Genomic DNA, 23,825 nt, shown 5'->3' with positions numbered 1-23,825 from the left:
AAGGCCATTTCAGTAGTCTAATAATACTTTATGGTTTCAGTTCTCTTGAGATCTCCAAAATGGGAAACAATCAGCTGCCTTTCCCAGCATGATTGAAGTAGTTTAGTCAATTCTAATGGAGAGGTGCCGTCTTTCAGGTAGCCCAGTGCCAGGCCATAAAAATATAGTTAAGATCAGCAATTTAAATTACGCACAGACCTTAATAGGAAAGAGTACAGGACTTGCAGGTATAAGTATACCCATTGACAAGAAAGCATGATCACCATGGCTACTCCATTTATCCTAGTTAGAAGCTTTCAGGTTGTCATTAAGGTCAGCCCCATGTAAAGTGTGTTGGATTAGACCAGTTGGCTTCTGGTTAGACAACTTCCCTGTCTAATCAACAGAAGTTTCCCATCCCTACAAGTACTTACATGATCTGATCTTGCTCAACTTCTGTATCCAGGCAAGGTCAGCCAAGTAAAGCCACACTACCTCAGACTTATGTATACTTGAGAACTTTTCCCTTCTTTATGTAGTCATGCATTAATTGAAATATAATAACACATCACTTTTTAAAAACTTACACTGATGTGCTGATCTCCATAAATGATGGGAAAGTATAACTAACAAAATATTGCATTTTGCTATTTAGGTGCAGAAGAATGATATTAGGAAGAAAGTACGCCGTTTGATGGGGAAATCTCACATTGGCTTGGTTCATAGTCAAGAAATAAATGAAATACTTGACAAAATTTCCAACACAGTAAGTAAAACTTATATTTGTTTCTTTGCTGAGAAGGGAAGAAATAAAAACATTAAACTTCCAATATCAATGGTATCACTTGTCAAATACTGTACTTGAAAGTACGTAGAAAAGTTTGCATACTTTCTAATATGCTTAACATGCAATATGTATAAGATAATAATTCTGCATTAAGACTAGTTCAGAGTCATGAAATGTGTTTTTCTTCTGTTGTACAGCTCAGAAGTAATTTATTAGAATATTGTCTTGTTATTTCAGAGAAATGTATTTCAGAAGAAGGTGGGACTCAAGCCTGGGCACTAGTACATGCACTAGTCAACTAGTACATTGACTTAATTGTACTTTGTACAAAAAAGAATATAATTTTCAGGGAAGGCATTGTTTTTTCTGAACTTCAGTTGCAGTAATTCTCAGGACTCTAGTACGAAGTTACTGAAGTTCTTTCGGGTGCTTCGGCTGGCAACGGAAGTCCGGAGGTGGGGTTTCCCAGCAAGGGGAGGCTCAGGGAAATCCCAGCAATGCAAAACTTCAGACTTCCGTTGCCAACCGAAGCGCCCGTTCTTGCATTGCTGGGATTCTCCTGAGGCTCCCCTCGCTAGGATTCAAAGCAGCGCTGGCAAAAATGAAGGGAATCCAAGCGAGGGAAGCCTCAGGGAATCCCAGCAGCAAGAATGGGCGCTTCATCTGGCAACGGAAGTCCGGAGGTGGGACTTCCCAGTGAGGGGAGGCTCAAGGGAATCCCAGCAATGCAAGAACGGGCGCTTCGGCTGACAATGGAAGTCCGGAGGCGGGGATTCCCAGAGGCGCAAGGCAAAAGGGGTGACTTTTGGGATGGGGTTGCACGCATTATTTGCTTTTACATTGATTCCTATGGGGAAAATTGCTTCTTCTTATGAACTTTTCTACTTACAAACTTGGACACGGAACGAATTAAGTTCATAAGAAGAGGTACCACTGTATTTTCATCTCCCATGAATTATGTTAGGTGAGAGTGGCTTTGTATATTAAGAGGTTCTAATTTTCAGTTATGTAATGTGAAGACCCCCACCCTCCTTGTCTTTCGCAAGTTACTCAAGACCCACCTATATCGTCAGGCATGGGGGAACTAAGACATCTCCCCCAGGCTTTCTTATATTTTATGTTTGGTATGTATGTGCTGTATGGTTTTTAATTGTTGGGGGTTTTAATGTAATTTTTTATTATTAGATTTGTTTCATTATTATGCTGTTTTTTATTACTGTTGTGAGCCGCCCCGAGTCTTCGGAGAGGGGCGGCATACAAATCTAATAAATAATAATAAAAAAGACTGAAAAGAATGCACCTCTTTTATTTTTCTTTTCTTTAGACTGGCAAGGAGCTCCCCATCCGACCAAGTGGCAGTAGACATATTAAGAAACAAACATTTGTTGTACATGCTGGCACAGATACAACTGGGGACATATTCTTCATGGAGGTATTTCCAGATTAAATGTTACTTGAATTACTGGATTGAACTCTACTTTATGCACTTTATGCATGCAACTCAGCGGTGGGTTACTTCCGGAATGGCCCGATCTATGAACCAGTAGCAGCTGTGGTGGGAGGCTCTATCCTGGATAGAGGCTTCTGCCCTGTGCACGCGCGTGAGTGCCCAAACCGGTAGTAACGGGATTTGCAACCCATTACTGATACAACTTGTTTCTCATGTTTCTAGGTATGTGATGACTGCATTGTGTTGAGAAGCAACATTGGCACTGTGTATGAACGTTGGTGGTACGAAAAATTGATTAATATGACGTACTGCCCCAAAACAAAAGTGCTTTGTCTTTGGAGGAGGAATGGACAGGAAACACAACTGAATAAGTTCTACACTAAAAAGGTATTTTTTCTACAATTTTTTTCTTCAAAGAAAAAAAAAAGAGAAGAAGATGCAAACACATTTTTTTTAATTTTACTGGACATTTTTGTGAAGCACAGGAAATGAAGGCCTAATTAAAGTGATTTATTGCTAATCTTGCCTACACACAAGAATCTTCTCAGCTAATGGTTGCACACAGGAATCTTCTCAAGAAATCATTGGCAGCTGCTAGAAGTTAGATAAGGATTAATGGAATTCAAGGGAGATTGGACGTAGTTCACTTTGGCTATATAGGAATTCTAGGCTGATCCTTCTTGTAATTCCATCCCCAGGGTTCTGAACTCATTCTCCTGCAGTTTTAGAATTTTGGTCCCTAATAAGATTCTTTAGATGCCCCTGTATTCTACTTAATTCTCATTTTGGATCATTCTCATTCAAATTAGGTTTTAATTTTAGCATTCCTAAAGGAAAAGTTATTTTTAAAAATTGTAATTAAAATGTCATTTTTATTTTCTGTATTCTTTTCCCTTAGAACAGGGGTCCCCAAACTTGGCAACTTTACAATTTGTGGACTTCAACTCCCAGAATTCTCCAGCCAGCATAGCTCCCCAAAGCAATTTAAAAATGCTGGCTGGAGAATTCTGGGAGTTGAAGTCCACAAGTCTTAAAGTTGCCAAGTTTGGAGACTTCTGCCTTAGAAGCACTGAAGTATTGGGGGGATTGTTTATTTTTATCTTCACAGTAATCTTGGATCCTGTGATATTTCCAGTATACAAATAAAGCATGTTTAAACATCACCCATGTACAGTAATACCTCATGATATGAACTTAATTGGTGCAAGGAGGAGGTTCGTAAGACGAAAGGTTCGTAAGATGAAACATTGTTTCCCATAGGAAACAATGTAAAGTCAATTAATCCGTGCAACCAAAACCCCCCCCCCCCCGCAAAAAAACGGCTTTCGGCGACTGCTGGGAAGCCGCGCGGCTGTTTTAAAAGGTGACAGCCGGCCTGGGGGGCTTCCCAGCACCCCCCCGAACCCAGGTTCGGGGTTCGGGGAGGTGCTGGCAAGCCCCCCAGGCCGGCTGCGACCTTTTAAAACAGCTGCGCCACTTCCCAGCTGTCTCCTGAAGCCGAACACGGAAGTTCGGCTTTGGCGTTCGGCTTCAGGAGACAGCTGGGAAGTGGTGCGGCTGTTTTAAAAGGTGACAGCCGGGCTGGGGGGCTTCCCAGCAACCTCCCGAACCGAACCCGGGGTTCAGAAAAATTTTGCCTCTTCTTACGAACTTTGTTCGAGTTACGAACCGGCGTTCGGGAGGCTTCTGGCAAGCCCCCCAGGCCGGCTGCGACCTTTTAAAACAGCCGTGCCGCTTCCCAGCTGTCTCCTGAAGCCGAACACGGAAGTTCGGCTTTGGTGTTCGGCTTCAGGAGACAGCTGGGAAGCGGCGCGGCTGTTTTAAAAGGTGACAGCCGGGCTGGGGGGCTTTCCAGCAACCTCCCGAACCGAACCCGGGGTTCAGAAAAATTTTGCCTCTTCTTACGAACTTTGTTCGAGTTACGAACCGGCGTTCGGGAGGCTTCTGGGAAGCCCCGCCGCCCGGCTGTCACCTTTTAAAACAGCCGCGCGGCTTCCCAGCAGTCTCCGAACGCCGGTTCGTAACTCGAAAAAAGTTCGTAAGAAGAGGCAAAATTTTTCTGAACCACGGGTTCGTATCACGAGTTGTTCGTAAGACGAGGGGTTCGTATCTTGAGGTACCACTGTATATGTAATGTCTGGCTATCAGAGCAAATCTTATAGAAAATCTTTAGGCTGGAAGAGAAAATGCTTTAAATGTATCACTTTCCTTTCTAAAAACAACATAAGCTAAAATCTGATAGAGTGGATACAATCTTGACTTCTTGAATTACTCAAAGTAAACAGCATAAAAGACAGTATATCTGCACTGTAATTGGAGCCAAAGAAAGAAGGTCGTCACAGTCAAACATCTCTAAAATGATAGCAATGATCATTCCATAATATTTGGGTAACCATTATTATGTTTACTTTACCTACCCCCCCCCCCCCCCCATATCTACAGTGCTGGTTTTGCTCTAAATAGCAATAGTGTTATTAACCTTATTCAATTAAAACTGATTCATTGTGGATACACATTAAACATTCGTAAGCTCCTGGGTAATTTGGGTCCAATAACTTTTTCTTAATATTTTGAATAGATTTGGGGAGGATGCAGTGCATAGCGTTATATGGTGGTTTTAATTCAAAGAGGAACTTCAGAATGACATTGCACTGCCTGGGCCTGATTAAAACAACTGCATCTTTTCTCAAGATTGTACCAAAGCAAAATGAAGTTCCTGTGAAAAATCACATTGCCATATGTCTTCTCTGTCCTTCGCAGTTAAGCTATTTTGTTAGTTCCAAGCTGTACTTACCATTTTATTTCCTTTTATTTCAATCTGCTATAGTGCCGGGAATTATATTATTGTGTAAAAGATAGTATGGAAAGAGCAGCTGCAAGACAACAGAGCATAAAGCCAGGTAAGATTTTAGATTTTTTTTGAAATGACAAGCATTATTACACTATTTATGTAGCTTTTTGTTAAAGATCTGAAAATATTAAACTTCCTATTCTATCCAGTTTTGCAAAATGGAATTATTTTAGTTTTGGATTCTGTGTGTGTGTGTGTGTGTGTGTGTGTATGTATGTACGTACGTATGTATGTATGTATAGTATGTATGTATAGTATGTATGTACATATGCATGTATAGTATGTATGTACACATGTATATATCTTTATGTACACACTTAAACCTTACTCTACCCCCTGGGGAGAGAAAGAGGCAATATGCAAAAGATAAAGAAGGAACAGCGACTCCACCTGTTTACATGACTAAGCTAGCAACAACAAAGCTGATTACGGGAGGGAAGAAAGGGTGTGGGCCTATGACGCGGGCATTGAGCAAATTGAGCAGCATTATATAAAATCAACTGTCTTCAATGGGGATTTTAACACTCTGATGACGTTAGTAAAGGACTTAGTTAATTTTAGTAGTTTTTAATACATTTTAAACGTTGCGGAGATTGCAATAGCTGTTGCCTCTTCATTTACACTTAAACCTACACATATGCTATACATTGCCACGTGACTACTGTTAGAGAACTTGTCCTTCTTAAAACTATAACACGTTCCCTGTTGACTGTGTTAATTGAGGTAGAATGTTGCTCAGTGATGAGGCAGGGCAAACTATGTTGGCAGATTTCTCTTTCATCTCAAGGGCTGAAGGAATGTACTACAGTGTCCCGAAGCCCCAAGACTGTCACATTATGATTCTGTCTTGAGAGATCTTCTGAATCTTAGCAGTAGAAACTTAAATTGTCCTGTGGTTCTATTTTGGAAGAAGGATTATATGTTAGGAAATTAGTCCTTTTCTTTTTGTGCTAATGATGGGTACGGTATATTTTCTTATTTTTTTCCTCCCTCTATTTTCTGTTTGTGTTATAGGGCCTGAACTTGGTGGGGAATTTCCCGTACAGGATATGAAAACTGGTGAAGGAGGCCTTCTCCAAGTTACACTGGAAGGAATTAATTTGAAATTCATGCATAGTCAGGTAGGAAATTGCCTGTAATAGGTCTTAAAGTAGCATGAATGTTCTTGAAGAACACCAGTAAATGTGTTTCCTCTTCCCTATACCAGAAAAGGGAAAGAGAAATGTCACAGCTATCAAATGTTTTTTTCCTTTTAAAACAACAGGTTCTTCTTGTTAAATAAAACAAATTTTAAAAAATCTGCTTTAAAACTAGTTTTAATAATGAAAAGCAGATTAATTTTTAAATGAACTCAGAGTTATTGACTCTGTTTACAAATTTCAGTAAAAATAATAAGAATGGTATTTTTCAGAAACAGAGGCTTCATTTTATTTGAAATTATAGTGAGTTTGTTCTCTCCTATTTTCTTCATGATTCAAGTGAAGAAAGTGTTTAATTGAAAAATAGCCATTGAGATGATGATGTGTATTTGGCAATATTAGATTTCTGGAAAGCACCTCAAACAACATTTAACAATCCTGGGTTTGCGCTGAATGTGGCACTGAAATATATTAGCCAAACATTGCAAAGCAGTTTTATTAAGACTTATATTTGAGTTATTTATGCTGCTTCTCATTAGATGAAAAAAAAAAAAAGAGCCAGAATTGGCAATTGCAAGTTATTTTTTTAAAATAGTTGTCCTGCATCACATGTTTTTCTTTGTGGCTGAAAGTATTCTGGGCAATATACCAGACAAAAAGATTTTTACACAATAATGCAGATATTTTATTTTGCTCCCTTTATTAATAGAATTGACTCTCTGGGTATAGAGGAAACACAAATGGAATTACGTGCCACTTTTTCTTTCTTTAGATGTATGTTCTTTTTGCTTCTCTTATTCAATGATTTTATTTTGCTTCATGTTCATGTTTGTTTCGCAAATAATGTACAGTTTTTAGGATTTTGTGTGCTTTGTATATCTGTGTGTAAGATTCTATAAGAGTGAGACAAAGGAGTAAATTTAAATTTGTCATTTGGTCTTTTGTGCAATTGTCTTTATATTATTTATTTTGGTAAATTTAATTGTTTTTGGTGTCTCTGAGAACCCTGACTGTGCTTCAGAACCTCTGAAAATACATGCATTGAAAATATACATGCATTTGAAGCTTCCTTTGAAATTTATACTGTGGTTACATGCAGTGCTCAGGAGATAGATTGTTTTTCAGCTGAAATTATGTGCAACTATTAAAGAGTGGAAGTGTACTTTTTCATTCTTCTCTAATTCAGTGGTCCAATGTGCACTTGGGTATATATTCACGGCTGATTCCAAGTCCCTGAGGAATGAACAACATATTATTGTGTCAAAATTCTAATACTAAAAAAAAGAAAAATGTATAAGCAGAGTTAATAATAATATGGCATTGACGTTTATAGAGAAGGAAAGCAACAGCAGAGAAAAAGATAAAAATGGGGCTGCCAATTTATGTCATGTACAAAGCAAGTCTCCCCCCAAGCCCCATAACAAAACTGTGCAGCTGTCCTCTTCTTTGCTCCTTTCTCAATAATGAATCCTCAAAGACAAATATTGACAGATTACACACATTGTTGAATCTTAGGTGCAGGTTCCGTACAATGTTATGCACTAATTCTTCATACCCAAATGGTCATTAAAATTGGAAGAAGTGGTTTTTTTTAAAGGGAATTCCATTTAAAACAGTTTTCAAAGAGATGAGATGAAATAGAAGAGAGATGAGGTAGGGTTTGTAAGTTTTGTTGTTATGTTGAAGATAAATATGAAAAGTCACACCCTCCATAGTAGGCATTTTGAGACTAAACTATTGATTCCAAATGTCTCCCAAATCTAAGAATATTGCATTCTGGATCTCTTCTTTCTGAATGTGTTGAAGAATTACAGCTATAATGCACAGAGATGAAATAATTCAAAGTCATTATATGAAGCTAATTTCTTCAAGTTTTTAACATTTACTCTATTATAGTGCTTCTTGATCTTGGCAGTTTTAAGATGAGTGAACTTCAGTGCCCAGAATTGCCCAGCTAGCCATGTTGGCTAAGAATTCTGGGAATTAAAGTCTAGACATCTTAACTTTACCAAAATTGAGAAACAATGCTCTAGTTCTATATTATTTTGGCAGCTGCTAGACTAAACTCTAAAGCAGGGTTGTCAAATTCCCAGCCCATAGGTTGGATGAGTCATGTGTTGGCCACGCCCACACCTGGTTTAACAAAGGGGAGAAAAGTTCCGATATGTCATGTGATGCCACCGTGAGTTTGACACCCCTGGTCTAGAAGGAGACCACGGTAGAGAGTGGATTCCCACCTGTATTGTGATGATAATGCCTGTTGTATCCTCAATGGATTGAATTATGATAGAAGGTAGTGGAGAAAGGGACACATCTGTGGTGTTTTCCCCTGGGACTTTTCTTGAAAGGTGTATTGGAGCTAGTCTTTACCTTTAAATAACAGCATATCATCAGAACAATACTTCTCATTCTTGACAACTTTAAAATGAATGGTTTCAACTCCTGAATTTCTCATGCAGCATGGTTTTATTTAAAGTTTCACAACTTTAAGCTGCTAAGATTGAGAAACACTGCATTGGAGTATTGTGTCCTTGCTGTAACTATGCTAAAAGAGCATAATTATAAGAGTTCTAATGCTGGTATGCTACTTTAGGAAATAACTTCTGAATAAAAGTAAGCATTCCATGATTTACAAGAATGATAAACTATAACATTGCAACTTAAAGCATTCTATGAATGTGATTGATGTAAGCAAATATGATAAGAATAAGCAAATTTATCAGTTTTCTTTTTAAAATGAATTATGGATTATTCCATTTCACTTTAATACACGATTCTATACCTAAACAACAAGAATTCAATTTTTTGGAAAGTCTGTCTCTTTCTTTCCTCAAATTACCTTTTTGTCAAGAGCATAAATTAAACTACAATTTATTGGTTAGGAGGATAGGACTTGAAAGACAAAGACATTAACTATTGGTCTATATATTAATTTTAGATTATTATAAACACTTACTTAGTGTTCATAACTGAGCTGCCACATAATAAAACCTTAAGATCATGAAACAGTTCTGCTTTAATTAATGTAAAATTGAATCAAATTACCTGAATTTAAGATTTGGACAGTAGACTCATTTTGGCTTGTTTTGTTTAGATTTTGATTGCTTTCTGACTATTGTATCATTTATATATGTTTATAAACCACACCCACATACCCATATAGCCACACATTCAGAAGTTGGTAATTGTATGTCATCCAGAATATTATGAGAACCTATACATTTCATAAATTTTATTTATCTATATAAATAAAAAATGTAAATGTTCATTTGTTCAAAAGTTTTAATCTCTGAAAGTTCTTTGCCGATTATTTTGAAATTTTGACACAACGTTGCATTTGAATACACACATTATTAAACACCTATATTATATAGATTTCATACTTGTGACAGGTAAAAACATACAGGTGCTTAAAACAGGACCTTCTTCACCGATTGCTTTCAAATTTTGACACAACGTTGCATTTGAATATGTGCATGTTTTTATATACCTACTATTACATTATATAGATGTCAAACCTGTGACAGGTAAAAACATGCAGGTGCTTAAAGCAGGACCTTCTTCATCGATTGCTTTGAAGTTTTGATACAACATTGCATTTGAATATGTACTTGCAGTTTAGATCTACACACAGATTGCTTCTCACATGGACAATTATATGTTGCCAGACAAACCAGACTGAGCCACAGCAATGCGTGGCTGGTTACAGCTGGTTTACAAATAAAATGATAAATAGAAAATTAATTAGTAATTGTAGAGGACCATGCAATGGATATCAAGTGATATACTGTTATATTTATTTTAAAATACATTTGTTACTGAAAATTTGTTTTAGCACAATTTACTTCTATATACACCAAACAAAACATACTAAGAACATTTGCAAGGATGCAGACTTTCCCAAAAGAGGGAATAATCGTATGAATAATCTGTTGGATGAAGTACATTATGGAGACATAATTGACAATACAAGCAATTATGGAGACATAATTGACAATACAAGCATCCTGGCAATGAAAGCAGTGATTTGAGCAAGAAATTTAAGAAAGGCATAAATAATTGCACACTTAAAATTTTTCAAAATAGGCATATCACAGCTTTCAAAAAAGTCCCCAAGCTTCTCCGCCTATTGGTGATGTATCATTTGGGGAACAAATCCATCTCCAACATGTTGAATTATCCCTTTCTTATCAGAGGTTTGCCCATTCTTTTTTTTTAAGAGGAATAGGTGTGGCGTTAGCCCATTCTGCTGAATGTTCGATGAGCATTCAGGTAGCATTTTTTTAGAATACATCTTCCAATTAAGATGCCTAAATTTATGAACCTCAAAGCCAGCAGGAAGGAAAACTGGTGTATAATGACTGATAATTTGAGGGTGTTATTATGAGTTATAGAGAATTAAAATCTCTGTGTAGGGAAAAATAAATATACTTGGGAAGCTGCTGACAGCATTTTTATTACTGCTGGGTGACTCTTAGGAGAAACAAAGTCCCGTAAATGTGAAGAGAGATTTTCCTCACAGCTGCAGTGGTTGGTTAGTCCATTTATAAATCCATTAAATAAAAAGAGAGATTATTAAATACTAGTTTTTAATATACTTTATTAAGTACGTCAATATTTATGTCAATATTAGATGGCGAGAAGTAAATCTACTGTTACAACTTCATAAGAAAAAAATCCTGAAAACTCTGGGAATTGTAAAAAAAGATGTTTCCACAATTTATGATAATTCCTGCATGTTTTCATATACTTATTTATTAACAGCCCCTTCCAGTGCTTGATTATTAATTTATTATAAGTTTCAAGATGGTTACTAACATGCCAATGGCTGTTATTTAATTTGTTGCAGATCATAGAGGCCTACAGACTACTTAAGGTTATAGAATTTTTTTTCAAAGAAATCACTATTTTTTCATAGATCACACCATATGTTGGTTAGTAAAATGGTTTAAAATTATAAAACTGAGCAGGGTTGTGGAGGAATCTCTAGCCAGGTCATGGCTGTTTCAAAGGTGCTTTTTCAAAAGGCAACTGAACTATGTATTTTCTTTGAGGAAGAAGACATTTTGATTCTCACCCAAGAAGCTTCATTAGTTCTGAGTTTGCCTTTTGAAAAAGCACCTTTGAAACATGGGAGAAAGACCAGATCCCTGAAGCCTTTACCTCCCATTCCCAAGAGAATGCACTTAGTGTGGTAAGATTTTTGTAAATGGAAGAATAACAATTAAGAAACTACTTTGCTCACAGGGTCGTTCTGGTTCCTTGCAGCTGGCAAAGTCTAAACCAGTGTCTAAAACTATTAATTAAGCTAATGGTAATTATAGTTTGTTTTACAAAAGATTAAACATTTTACTTATAATTAGCATAGACATTTGTTATTAAAATGAACTCTTCTAAAAAAAATAGTTTTAGTTTTGTTTATTGGAATAGGAAATAAATTTGCATATAGTATAATTGTAGCAGAACAGATTTGGCTATAAATGTTCAGTTCTATCATGTTATTTTTACTCTTGCTCAGGCTGTTGCATACTTACGACTAGTTGTGGCATCCCGGGGTCCCAATTGCTGTTGCCGACGTTCTCTGACAGCTTCCCACAAGTAAAGTCAGAGGCAAAATAAATATTCATTCATGTACATTTGATAAAAACAAAATTATATAGCAGCCCTGAAAATCTAAATGACTTAAATTAGCTGATCAATCAACTGAAACCATCGCAATTAGGATGCAGTATATTAAAGTATAAAAGACTGGACAGTGGAAACATTTTAATTCGATATGTAGAAGTTTACAGCACTGGGTTGAGTGAATCTAGAAGGACAATCCTTATACTGTTTAGTTTATGAATGCGTTTAGAGAAAGACCTTTGCCTGTCAACATATAAGCAGATTGAGTATTGGAAGAGCTGATTCTTAAGGTTTGATTAAGAATCAGCTACATATTCACTACATATCTTTAAAGCTCTAAACAATTTAGAGCTTTAAAGATATGTAGTGAACAGCTTACTGATTACAAGAATTAAAATGTAGCTACATGACTATTTTAGAACAGGAAGGGAGAATTGTTGTTGAATTCTGCATTAGTTGAATGTAGCATTTGAATTCATGTATGAATGCCTCTTTTTGCACCACTAAAATATAAGCCATATCTTAAAGATGATCAGATGGAAAATATATTTTTGTCAAGAATATTTGCAGAAGAAAAGATAAAAAGAGGTTGCACATGCCAACTCCATCCCCTTGTTTAGTGTTGTACATCTTGAAATTTTTTGAGTACAGTGATACCTCTACTTAAGAACTTAATTCATTCCGTGACCAGGTTCTTAAGTAGAAACGTTCTTAAGTAGGAGCAATTTTTCCCATATGAGTCAATGTAAAAGCAAATAATGCGTGCAAACCCATTAGGAAAGAAATAAAAGCTGTGAGTGGTATAGGGCAAGGGTAGGCAAAGTTGGCTCTTCTATGACTTGTGGGCTTCAACTCCCAGAATTCCTGAGCCAATCATGCTAATCCACATGTCATAGAAGAGCCAAATTTGCCTGCCCGTGGTGTAAAAGATAGTAGAGAAACAGAAAAGGTTTTTATTTCAAGCAAAGATTCTAGACAATCTTACTTTGTCTCATTATCCAAGATATTGTTTTGTTACCAAAGAGAGGAACAGTTTTGTTAACTGTTAGCTAATTGGAATGCTGTTCTGAAATACATTAATGTAAATGTCATAATACTTGTTTGGTAGCATGAGAAGAACATAACCTTTTTGTAATTTCTGCACTTAAAGGAAAATATCACAGTAATTATTGTACTTTTTCATTTGTATTAAAATAATTGTACAAAAGTTTGCCATTTTATGAGCTTTTTTTCTTTTAGAAAATGCTATTATCTGGCCCTGGACATTTTAAAATGGCATTTGAGGTGTTTAGACAAAACTGGTTATCGTCTTAAGCTAATTTTCCATAACACATTCATTTTCTCCACCCACCCCATCACAAGAAAAGGGCTACCTTCCTTTTTTCTTCTTGAAGTTGCTATCACTACCGTTCTAAGAAATACTTGGGAATATTTTGTAAATATTTTGAGTAGATTTTCTTTCTGCATCCCTTCTTTGTAAATTTTTTAATTGCTCCTCATTCTAACGGAGGTTAATGGCATTACATTTTGGAGGATGTGGATGAATGTACGAAATGATGCTGTGGCCATTAAAATCAGAACCTTTGCATATTTTGCAGATTTGATTTCTGGCTCACAGAAATAAAAAAAAATATTGCATTTTTCATAACCTCTGTTTTTTCTTTGCACTTTGTGTCAAGGTACGGTCCATGAATCCTGAAAAGAGGCTTTATCGCTGAGGACTTCAAACTTGGCAAGTTTAAGACTTGTGGACTGGAATTCCCAGAATTCTGGGAGTTGAAGTCCACAAGTCTTAAACTTGCCAAGTTTGGGGACCCCTGGGAATGGAACAATAGCAGACAACTGGTTTGGGTGGGAAGCATGGCACCTCTTGCCTGCCCTCTGTGCTGGAGGAGGATGCATGGAGGGGTAGATATTTGACGGGATGGGACAAATCAGAGACCAAAATTGGGAGTATTCTTTGTCCCTTCTTTTGTTGTATTTTGAGGTGTGTGGTTCCCTCCCCCTTTCTTTATTTTATTGAGTGCCTGAAGGGAGTAGCAATGTTGAATTATGTCAGAGTTACTAACTCCTTCGTTTCTCTTCCATGCTTTCTCCTCCTGCAAGGAGCGGAAGGTACTTCATCTTCTGCTGTCTTAGCTTCTTAGCCTTTTAAGTTGTTTGTTGATTTCTAGCATTGTGGCAAGTTTTCAATATTTATGTTGAAACCCCTCTTTCTTTTTTGGTTTAAATAATTGTAGCTTGATTAGTGGTATGAACTTCAACATCTCAACACATTCCAAGTTATACCTGCTGTGGTGTGCATTTTGATGTTTATATTATTGAGAAAGGATTTCCTCCTTTAGTCTAATCTTGTGTTTTTCCCCTCCTGTTTTTTTTCCAGGTTTTCATAGAGCTGAATCACATTAAAAAGTGCAATACAGTGCGTGGCGTCTTTGTCCTGGAAGAATTTGGTAATTACATTATTTTGATATTAGGTTTGTACCTGCATGGCAGTAACTCAAATTTCTACTCCTCTCGGAGAGGCAGAGCTGTAGCTCTTTTAGAGAGTAGGCTTTGTTTTGTTTGCTAAGGTGGCGGAGGAACCAAAGACTGAATGAAGAAATGTTGGAAAATAAAGGTGAAAATTAGTAAGATTGTGGCATTCTTCAGTGAAACGACAAAGGAAGATTAGTGATTTCATGGAGACAGAAAGAAGCATTGATCTCTAAGTTACCTTGGTAGCCTGAAAATTGTACTACAGTACTTGTTTAAATTAAACTGTTTGCAGGTGTCATACGAAATATCATGTTATGCTCTGCTTGATAAAAGTCGTAGTCACTATAAATTTGCTACTTTTAGATGCTTTGGAATCTTTGACACGTCTGCTATTAACATGTCGAATATTCTTGAGTTTGTGAACTTAATTTTTTGGCTGCTTGAAACAATTTTAATGAATTGAGTAATTGTAATGTGGTCATTTGTCAAGGGGGAAAAAAGGTGCGAGGAGAAGAATTTGTGCTACATGGAGTGCAGGATTTTTAGTCTCTGAGTAGAGACATTTTTAGTCTGAGTAGAGGGATAAACGGTTATACAGAGCACATAGAAAACGCATATGAAATAGTCAACCATAAGAAATTAAAAATAAGAAAAAGAAGCATGGCTAAAATTCACACCATCACCATACTTTCTCCTTGATTTTCTATAACAACTATCCTTTCTTCCACCTTATCCATGAATGCACCATGCATTGCCTTTTGTTATTTTATCGTAAGTAAAGAATGTAGAGTGATTGATATGAATTATTAGTCCAGATCATGTTTACTCTCAATGTAATTTATATTTTAAGACTGTTTAAAAAGCCCCTCCTCCCAAGTAATATAGCAAAATAGTCTGAATTGGTTTCTCTAAGGCCCATTTTTAAGGTTCTTGTCACATGCACTGCACCAAATGTCAACACAAATTTTTAAACTAATGCTTAGGGGCAATCAACTGGATTCTTCATCAGGTTTAGAACCCAAGGTAATCCTTGGGTTATACCCATTCATTTCAGTGACTGTGCAAAGTTATGATGGCACTGAACAAACGATAGTTCTTATTGGTCCTGAATGATCAGGCCAGGGCAGCTGTCCTATGGTCACATAAGCAAAATTTGGGTGCTTCCCAGCTAGCTCGCATTTCCAGATGGTTGCAGTATCCCATGGTCATATTTCCCTGCCCTGTATGAACTACCTCTGTTTCAACTCCTCCCCATCCTACTATCTTCAATCCCCATCTCTGCCTTTTTGATTGCCTTATACTCTTCTGCTTACCCCTGTTGACCCCCCAGCTGACCCCCCATTGTCTTCTTCCCACCTCTGCTGGCCTGGAATCCAAGCACTGGGTGAAAGTACAACTCCAAGATACACGCAACAGGATGGTGGAGCTTTGCCTGTTGTAGGGAAGTTGCTTGGTTCAGCTGGGAAACAGGCAAGGGGAGAGAGCTGGTGGGAGAGGCACTTTGGTGGTGTGGCTGATAGGAGCCCTATCTTCCACTGCTGCATGAGGAGTAATAGCTCATAGACTGTGGAGAATGCATTGAGACAGGCCAACAAGGTGCAGTACACCTTGTTGATGGGTGAGGCACAGCAGCTCCCCAAGCAAAGTTGTGGAGAAGGCACTGTTCAGGGTGGTGGTGGAGCTGGAAGAAGAGGAGGACTAAGGGCATCCTGGAGGTGCAGCACTTATTCTGGACTTGCAATGGAATCGCTCCTGGAGAAGATGGGGAGGAGATAGACAGGTAGGGGGAGCTGAAGTGGAGTCCACACAGGGCAGGAGAAGCATGAGGTCTTCGCCTAACAACTGTGGGGATTGCTGTTTCTACGGTAAGTGGTGTGGTCATGTGATGCTTAATTTGTACTCTGCTTAACAATGGAAATTCTGGTTCCAATTCAGATCATAAGCCAAGAACTAGATGTAAATGCTGAGTTATTCTATTTTACATATGCAAAAGCAGCCTATAAAACTTTTTCTGCAGTTTCAGTCCTGCTATCTACAATTAGAGAAACATCTTTATCGGAGCTCAAAGAGAAAAGACAGTATCTGCTGTGAACTCCACATAGGCATCAATAAATGCATCTGGTTAGTAAACGCTCAGCTCCATTTAGTTGTCCTGACTCCACCCTGCACTTAAAGGAGTAAATGGTTGTAAAAAGAAAATAAAAATATTATCATCATCTGTTGCTGTACATTTTTCTCCCATTAGAATTGTTTGCAGGTGTCTTTCTAATATTGCAACCTTTGGGAAATCCTTCTCCCATTAGTTTTTCCTCTGGTTGTATAGCAGTTAGCACAATTTATTATAATCTGTTTTTTGAAGTCCAAAATAAATGCTTGGTTATATTTAATTTTAAATTCCCTTAAAATCTAGAACACTGGTATTACATGGATATATACCCCCAACATTCCTACTTCACCTTTCTCAGTTGTGCTTTTCCTATTGATACACATTGAATAAAGTACAAATGGTTACTCATGCTTAATTTTCCATTTCTGAACAAGAATGTCGTCAGAAATCAGATCAGGAATTTCCTTAAAGGATTATGCTTGACACAGCTTGTCCCCAAACTCCTGTCACTATAACTTCATGCCTCTTTCAAAGATCTGCAGTTTGCTTTTGGTAGACATCATTTATGCCGTCTCCTTATCCAAACGAGACAGTAGTGGACACAAATAGCAATATTATTATTATTATTATTATTATTATTATTATTATTATTATTTCATTTGCATCGAAATGAATAAATTGTTCACTAATTTGCTTTTATGAGAAGGAATGGATCTTTTTAATATATGGTAGAAATGAAGGGGGAATGACATAATGCTTCATGACATCACAACACACACTCAGAATATAGAAGTTGGAAGGGATCTTGGAGGTCTTCTAGTCCAACTCTCTGCTCAGACAGGAGACCCTACACCACTTCAGACAAATGGTTGTCCAATCTCTCCTTAAAAACTTTCAGTGTTGGAGCATTATTTTTTATTTATTTATTTATTTATTTTTATTATTATTATTATTATTATTATTATTATTATTATTATTATTATTATTATTATTAATATTATTATTATTATTATTATTATGTCAGTACAACACAGCAAACGAGATCACTATGCTGGATTTCGTATTTCATCACCAGTCGGGCGCTTCCCAAGCACCTAAGACTGCGTGATGTAGCGGCGAATTATGTTTGCCGATCCCAGTAAAGCGGCCTTTTGCAATTGACAGATGGAGATTTTGTCAATTCCGATGGTTTTCAAATGTCCGCTGAGATCCTTTGGTACTGCGCCCAGCGTGCCAAGTACCACTGGGACCACTTTCACTGGTTTATGCCAGAGTCGTTGCAGCTCGATTTTTAGATCTTCATATTTCACTAATTTCTCTAGCTGCTTCTCCTATTATTATTATTATTATTATTATTATTATTATTATTATTATTATCATTATTATTCACAACTTCTGAAGGCAAGTTGTTCCACCGATTAATTGTTCTGTCAGGAAATTTATCCCTTGTTCTAGCTTGCTTCTCTTGATTAGTTTCCATCCATTGTTTTCTGTCCTGCCTTCAGGTGCTTTGGAGAATATCTTGACCTCCTCCTTGGCTTATGTAATTGTGTCAAGCATTAAGATAGTATATAACAACAATTTTGTGCGGTGTCACTACTGTGCACATATCATTCCCCATCACTGAGTGGGAATACCTGTGGATACCTGTGACAATGGAATTTCTATTCCCTTTGATTATTTCTTTCTTTCTGAACAAACTATATCTTTATATTCCACTCACCGGAATCATCCCATTAGTGCCTGTTATATATCTATTAAATTATATGTGCTCTTCTGTATAGGATCTCATGCTTACTTTTCTTCCCCCACTTCCCCCATAGCAGAGTGAAGACTTTCAACTTTATCAGCCAATAATCCTTTTTATTTTTCTGTAATTGGCTCTACTTCAGAAAAATTCCAACTTTTTGTAGTTCCTAGGCTGGCCTTATCCAAAGCCATTTTTTTGGAGGTTTTTCCCCTTACTCCACAGGTTCCTAATCAAACTTACTGTGCTTTGGTTGAACACATTTTTACTAGCCCATATGTGGTACAGTCCTCTTTGTGTCCATAATCCATAATGCATCATGGAGGTAATTTAGACCCTTGCAGAAACCACATGTCTGCAGTCCAACATCATTACATAATAGTTTGTAATTGGATTTTTAAAGTGTTTTTCTTTTCCTGTGGAACTCCCTTGGCAAACTCCTGCCAGTCCTCTCTATTCACTTGCTCCCTTGAATCTGGCTGCTTTATATTCTCCCTAATGCTTCTGTTTACTCAGAGGAAGCAGCCATTCCGGCAACCTTTCAATTAACAGCTCTCGGTAGCTTTTTGGTCATTATCTATTAGTGGACGATCACTTTGATTTCATAGAAAATATGCTTGATTCTGGAAACTGGCCTTTGTAACTAAGTCCAATATTCTCAGTTGTGGTGATGTAAGTTTGGGCACATTATGTATCTCTGTGTGATTTTTGAATGCAGCTTCTCTATGTCATCTCGAACCGATAGGAGCCCAAATTAGATCTTATAATTGGTATAGAGTCTCATGTTGCTTGAAATGATTCAGTTGATGAGGTATGTCTGAGTTGGAGTGCTCTGTTGCCATGAATGGTTCCAAAAAAAGTAGGAGGCATCAGACCCTTGGCTCTGAAATTTGAGTTACTGCTATGTACTCGTGCTTTAGTTTTATTGTGGCCCCTTCACTATCGCTGCTATGAAAACCTTCATTCTCCAGCAGGTAATGTGGTCCCTTCATCCCTGTCCTTTGTACTGTGTATGCTCATTAACAGGGCAAAAGACTGCAAGATGTACTTTTGTTCATTTCTTCTTTGAACCTGTTTAATTGGAGCACTATCAGAAATCAAATGCCATTCTGTGGGGAGGGGGAAGAGGGCAATCCTTTTTCTGAGCTTTAAGTGTTAAACCCTTGTATGATAGCGATATATTATTCTTATTCCATACACTTTAGAATTCTTTTTTTAACTTTATTTCTAATTCTTTTCTTTATAGAGAGATTACAGCGGGTAGGCATAGTATGATATTTAAATGTCAGAAATTTTGCCTTTTTATTTTGACTTGTCTTTCTCTCTTAAGGCCAATTCTGTATGATTTACCTGTTTGTCTTTTGAAGTCACATACTAACTGCAAAGAAATATTTGTGGGGTTCTTTTTGTAATCTTTTATGGGTAATACAGAATTAGACTCGGAATTATGTGATGTTAATGAGTAAAATAGTTTCAAAATATTTTTTCCAGTTTTCTGAGTTTTCCATCCTTGACCATGTATGGACTTCATATTTCTCCAAAATATTGATTTTATATAATATCAACTTATTGTCTCATTCTTCTTTAATAGAGTCCTGTCATCTTTAGTATGTATTGTTAATCTTTACTATGTTCCATTAAGTCTCTCTGGTAGCACTTTTTTCTCTTATATAAAAAGGGTATGTCTGGATTTTGTTTGCATCCCCCCCCCCAATATATTAAAGTCAATTATTCATAGATTGACTGCTACTATTTTTTCTCTTAGTAGGTAATATGATATTTATTCTATTCATCCTTCCCCATGGTAGCCCTATATGATCTGGTTTGCTTCCTAAAATGGATATGTTTCCTGTTTGGTGTTGAATGATGAAGCAACAAAGTTAACATGGGTTAACAACATTATTTAGCAAAGAAAGAATAAAGAATTCTGCTCTTATTTTGGCTTTAGAACATAGACTTTTTGAATATTTTTCAACTGTTGGCCAAATGCACAGGAAGAACAGCTCTTCCTTAGAGACAGTTTTCTTACACTAAGGGCATTTAGAAGTTGCTCCTTCATTGGGAACTTGATAAACTCTTTATATACCTAAGTACATTTACTTCCAGTTTATTTGTGGATACATTTCATCAATATTGGGAAACAGTTGCTAAAACCATTTTCTAGTATAAATGGGACAGACAAGAGCCAGCAATTTTTAGAACTTGGTAAATGTATTATATACCAAAGTTATCTATAGAAGAATTACTAGGACATATAAAAATAATCACACAGCATTCAGAGGAATCCAAATGAATATATATCCTAAAGTATTTGTCTCTTTAAATTACTTGTATGCCTGTGGACTTGGGTGAATTGTCACAATTGAAGAATATAGAATTAGTTAAAATGTCTTTTTCCTACAGCTGTTCTATGTTTCCCTTGGACCTTTTGTTACCTTTGGGAACATTATACTATTCCTTTCATTTTTTCCTCTCGTTTTTTGAACTCTTTATTTTGTCTCTTGCCCGTCCGGTTTTAGTTCCTGAAACTAAAGAAGTGGTGAGCCACAAGTACAAGACACCAATGGTAAGTTAGTTACTTTGCTTTTTTGGTTATTTTTCAAAGATTTTGTTTCCATGGCTAGCATTTGAGATTTTAAATAATACAAAATACTGTATATATGTATGTATACACACATACATATATACAGTACATACATATAAATATAAATAATATAAGAACTGTAGGAAATACACTAATGATTTTAGAGAGTGCAAAAGAATTTGATATAATATTTCATCACATTGCTTGTATCATTTAGCAAGATTTATGCTTATGATGTAGCTCAAATATTGACATCTTTAACTTAATTAACATGGCAGTTGAGCTGCCAATGATTAAAAGTTTATTTTTTCTATTTCATTTTTCAAAGTGGTAGTTTTTTAAAAAAGTGGTAGGTTTTTTCATGCATTCATTTGGAGCATAAATATATTAATAATTCTCACCTGAAAGTCCTTTTAATTAAGGGTAGAATCCTGGACTTTTATTCTATAGAATTGTTGGGTCATAACCTATATGGAATAAAATATTTACCTTTTTTGAAATTATTTATTGCACCTGTGCAAGTACACCAGAAAATTGAAAAAAAGATTAAGTTGAATTATTATCAACTATAAGAAAGACACTTTTCACTTAGCATTTAGAACATATGTACAATACTGCATGCATTTAGTGAATTTTAAATAAGACTTCCTTTAAACATTACATTGCAATGCAAAAGTACAAAATCATACAACGGTACACATCTTATTCTACAAAGGATTTGGGAGACAGGTGGAAGGCAAACAATAAGATTTAATAAAAATTAGAGGTCCTTGATGCTCTGTGAGCTTGATTGTTTTCTTGCAGATGTTTTTTTACCCATATTAGGTAATATCAGTGCAGGGAATAGAGTTTAGATTAATATTTAGTAACTAGCAATTATATTTATAAAACCATTTAGTCAAGAGAAGCCTATAAAAAGGCCTCTGAACTAGGCAGTGAAAATATTTAGAGATGAAACTATGAGTATATACTAGAAAAGTCCACGAGAGTTCATATCTCACCTTCTCAGCATTCCTTTCTTTACTTGCTGCCAACATGGGATTTTAGACTCTAATCTTAGCGATTAAGTTCTATTTGGATTTAGTACAGACGAAGGTCCTTCCAAACTGATTAAACGGTAAACAAAATTTACAATTCATTGGACTTTAATTATGCAAGCATAAAATGTTATGTGCTTGCTGATTCCCGTCAGAGGTGGAGATGGATGAATTGCTCACATCAAGACATTATGTCTCACCGTTGCATTTCATTTCATACTTGCTCTAAAAGTAAGAAAACTTTAGATCAGCATCTGATTATATTATTCTTTTTAAATGTCTTCTAGGCTCATGAGATCTGCTATTCGGTATTGTGTCTTTTCTCCTACGTGGCAGCCGTGCGTGGGAAAGAGGCAGAAAGCAAAAGCAAGCCACCTCGTCCGGTGTCCAGCTGATCAATGTTATTGTTGGGAAACACATTGCCATGCAATTTTCTCCTTTCTTTTGTGGTTATACAAGCTCACATGAAAACCGTTCATATATGGCCGCATTCATTTGAGTATATGACCTTGCAAATCCCCCTTTATGGAAATGAAATTTCCTAAGCACGTTTAGGCCTGTGCTTAAGGTATTCTAAGCATTAGCATTCTCTTTTATCACATTCCCTTTTGTATTTAGTTCATCAAGATGGCTCACCTGACACTCCCTTCTTTTTATCTCCAGTTTTACTGTTGTTTGTTTAATTTATAGGCATATATGCCTTCTGTTTCAGATTTGTTATTGTGTGCATTGTGCAAGCCACTCATGCTTGCCTGGATCACCCATTGTTGCTGCTGTTCAGATGCTTACTTTTATTTCCTTTCTTGGTTTTGGTACTTAAATTGTCATTAAAGAATCCTTGCTAATAGCCCTTTTGTAGACTTCCTGTCATTGTGTCATCAAAGGAATGGCTAAATATCATAATGCAGGAGTGACTAAATAGTGATCTCATGATCGGTATGCATGTGCTGTACATACTATTTTAAACACAAGACAACAATTTTGCTGATGTTCCAGTTCAATTCACTAGTATATACTCATAGACATAAATAGATTTCTTTATAAGTGTATAGAATTAAATGAGGACAGGAGAAAAGCCACCAAAACCAAGACAGTATGACTGGCTTGAATGTATGAGATATTCGTGTGAAGCCTGATTGTGTGCTGTGTACTGTGAGAGATACATCCACTTATTAAAATGTTGTAAGCATGCACAAATGTATGAGTAGCACTGTATCTTCTCATTTTACGTCTCCCTGAAGCCACGGCTTTTGTCAGTCTATTAATGTTTATTTTTTAAAAAGCAAAAAATGTCACTGTGTAATGAATTTTCCCTTTCTGGTAAATTTCCATTTGACAATTGTTGAGTAGGGGATGAAAAAATAAATGAATTGTCTTTCTACTTTTCATGGACTATACTGGACTCTAATGCAAAAATAAACCAAGGTACTTGAAGAAGAAAATTCTACAGTGGAGAAGAAACTATAGAACCTCTGGCAGACTTCTCTGGCTGATGTTGAAGTACCATAGAAGTGATAACATTTCTAGGCGACATGCCTTTAGGAATCGTTGGGCTTGTTCTGCACAATTTAATCTGTACGACTGTTGAATTGACTGCACTATGAAGGGTGGGAGGGGGGAAGAAATGTACATATTTCAGTACCACATATATTTATAGAAAAGTGTACAGCTGTCTGAATGTTAAATTAAAATGCAATTAAACCACTGTTGCCTCTTGTGAAATCTTATTAATCTTGTGTACCATGTCCATGACTTCAGTTTCAGATAAAACCAAAACCGAAGGGGCCATCTCTAAAATATATAATTAACTCTCACGTGAACAGAGCGAGCATTTATTATGCACAGACTTTGTTTTTTGTAATTTTAATTTTAGGTTTTAGAGAAAGAGAATTCTCTTAAGAGGTGAAGGGGGAAACATAGCTCAGTATTTGGACTAATTCACATAAACCTAATGTCATAGTACCTTCAAATTTACAATGAAATGAAATGGACATTTCTTTTTACATTTTTCACCCTACAGCAGGTTCGGTAAATTTTGAAC

General features: G+C 36.5%; 1 protein-coding gene across 1 annotated transcript in view; it reads left to right on the top strand.

The window, feature by feature from the left end:
- Positions 1-23,489, top strand: part of MADD (MAP kinase activating death domain) — a 91,789-nt gene extending 68,300 nt beyond the window's left edge. Inside the window, 8 exon segments of the mRNA XM_070760165.1 lie at positions 635-745; positions 2,091-2,198; positions 2,439-2,603; positions 5,044-5,116; positions 6,082-6,188; positions 14,215-14,284; positions 20,683-20,729; positions 22,072-23,489. Coding sequence (XP_070616266.1) covers positions 635-745; positions 2,091-2,198; positions 2,439-2,603; positions 5,044-5,116; positions 6,082-6,188; positions 14,215-14,284; positions 20,683-20,729; positions 22,072-22,179 — 789 coding nt within the window. The 3' untranslated portion in view covers positions 22,180-23,489.
- Positions 23,490-23,825: the final 336 nt, after the last annotated feature.

The sequence above is a fragment of the Erythrolamprus reginae genome, chromosome 1 (genome assembly GCF_031021105.1).
Source record: "Erythrolamprus reginae isolate rEryReg1 chromosome 1, rEryReg1.hap1, whole genome shotgun sequence".
Classification (NCBI taxonomy): domain Eukaryota; kingdom Metazoa; phylum Chordata; class Lepidosauria; order Squamata; family Dipsadidae; genus Erythrolamprus; species Erythrolamprus reginae.
Note: the sequence above shows the minus strand (reverse complement) of the source record. Positions and strands in the feature narration are given on the sequence as shown.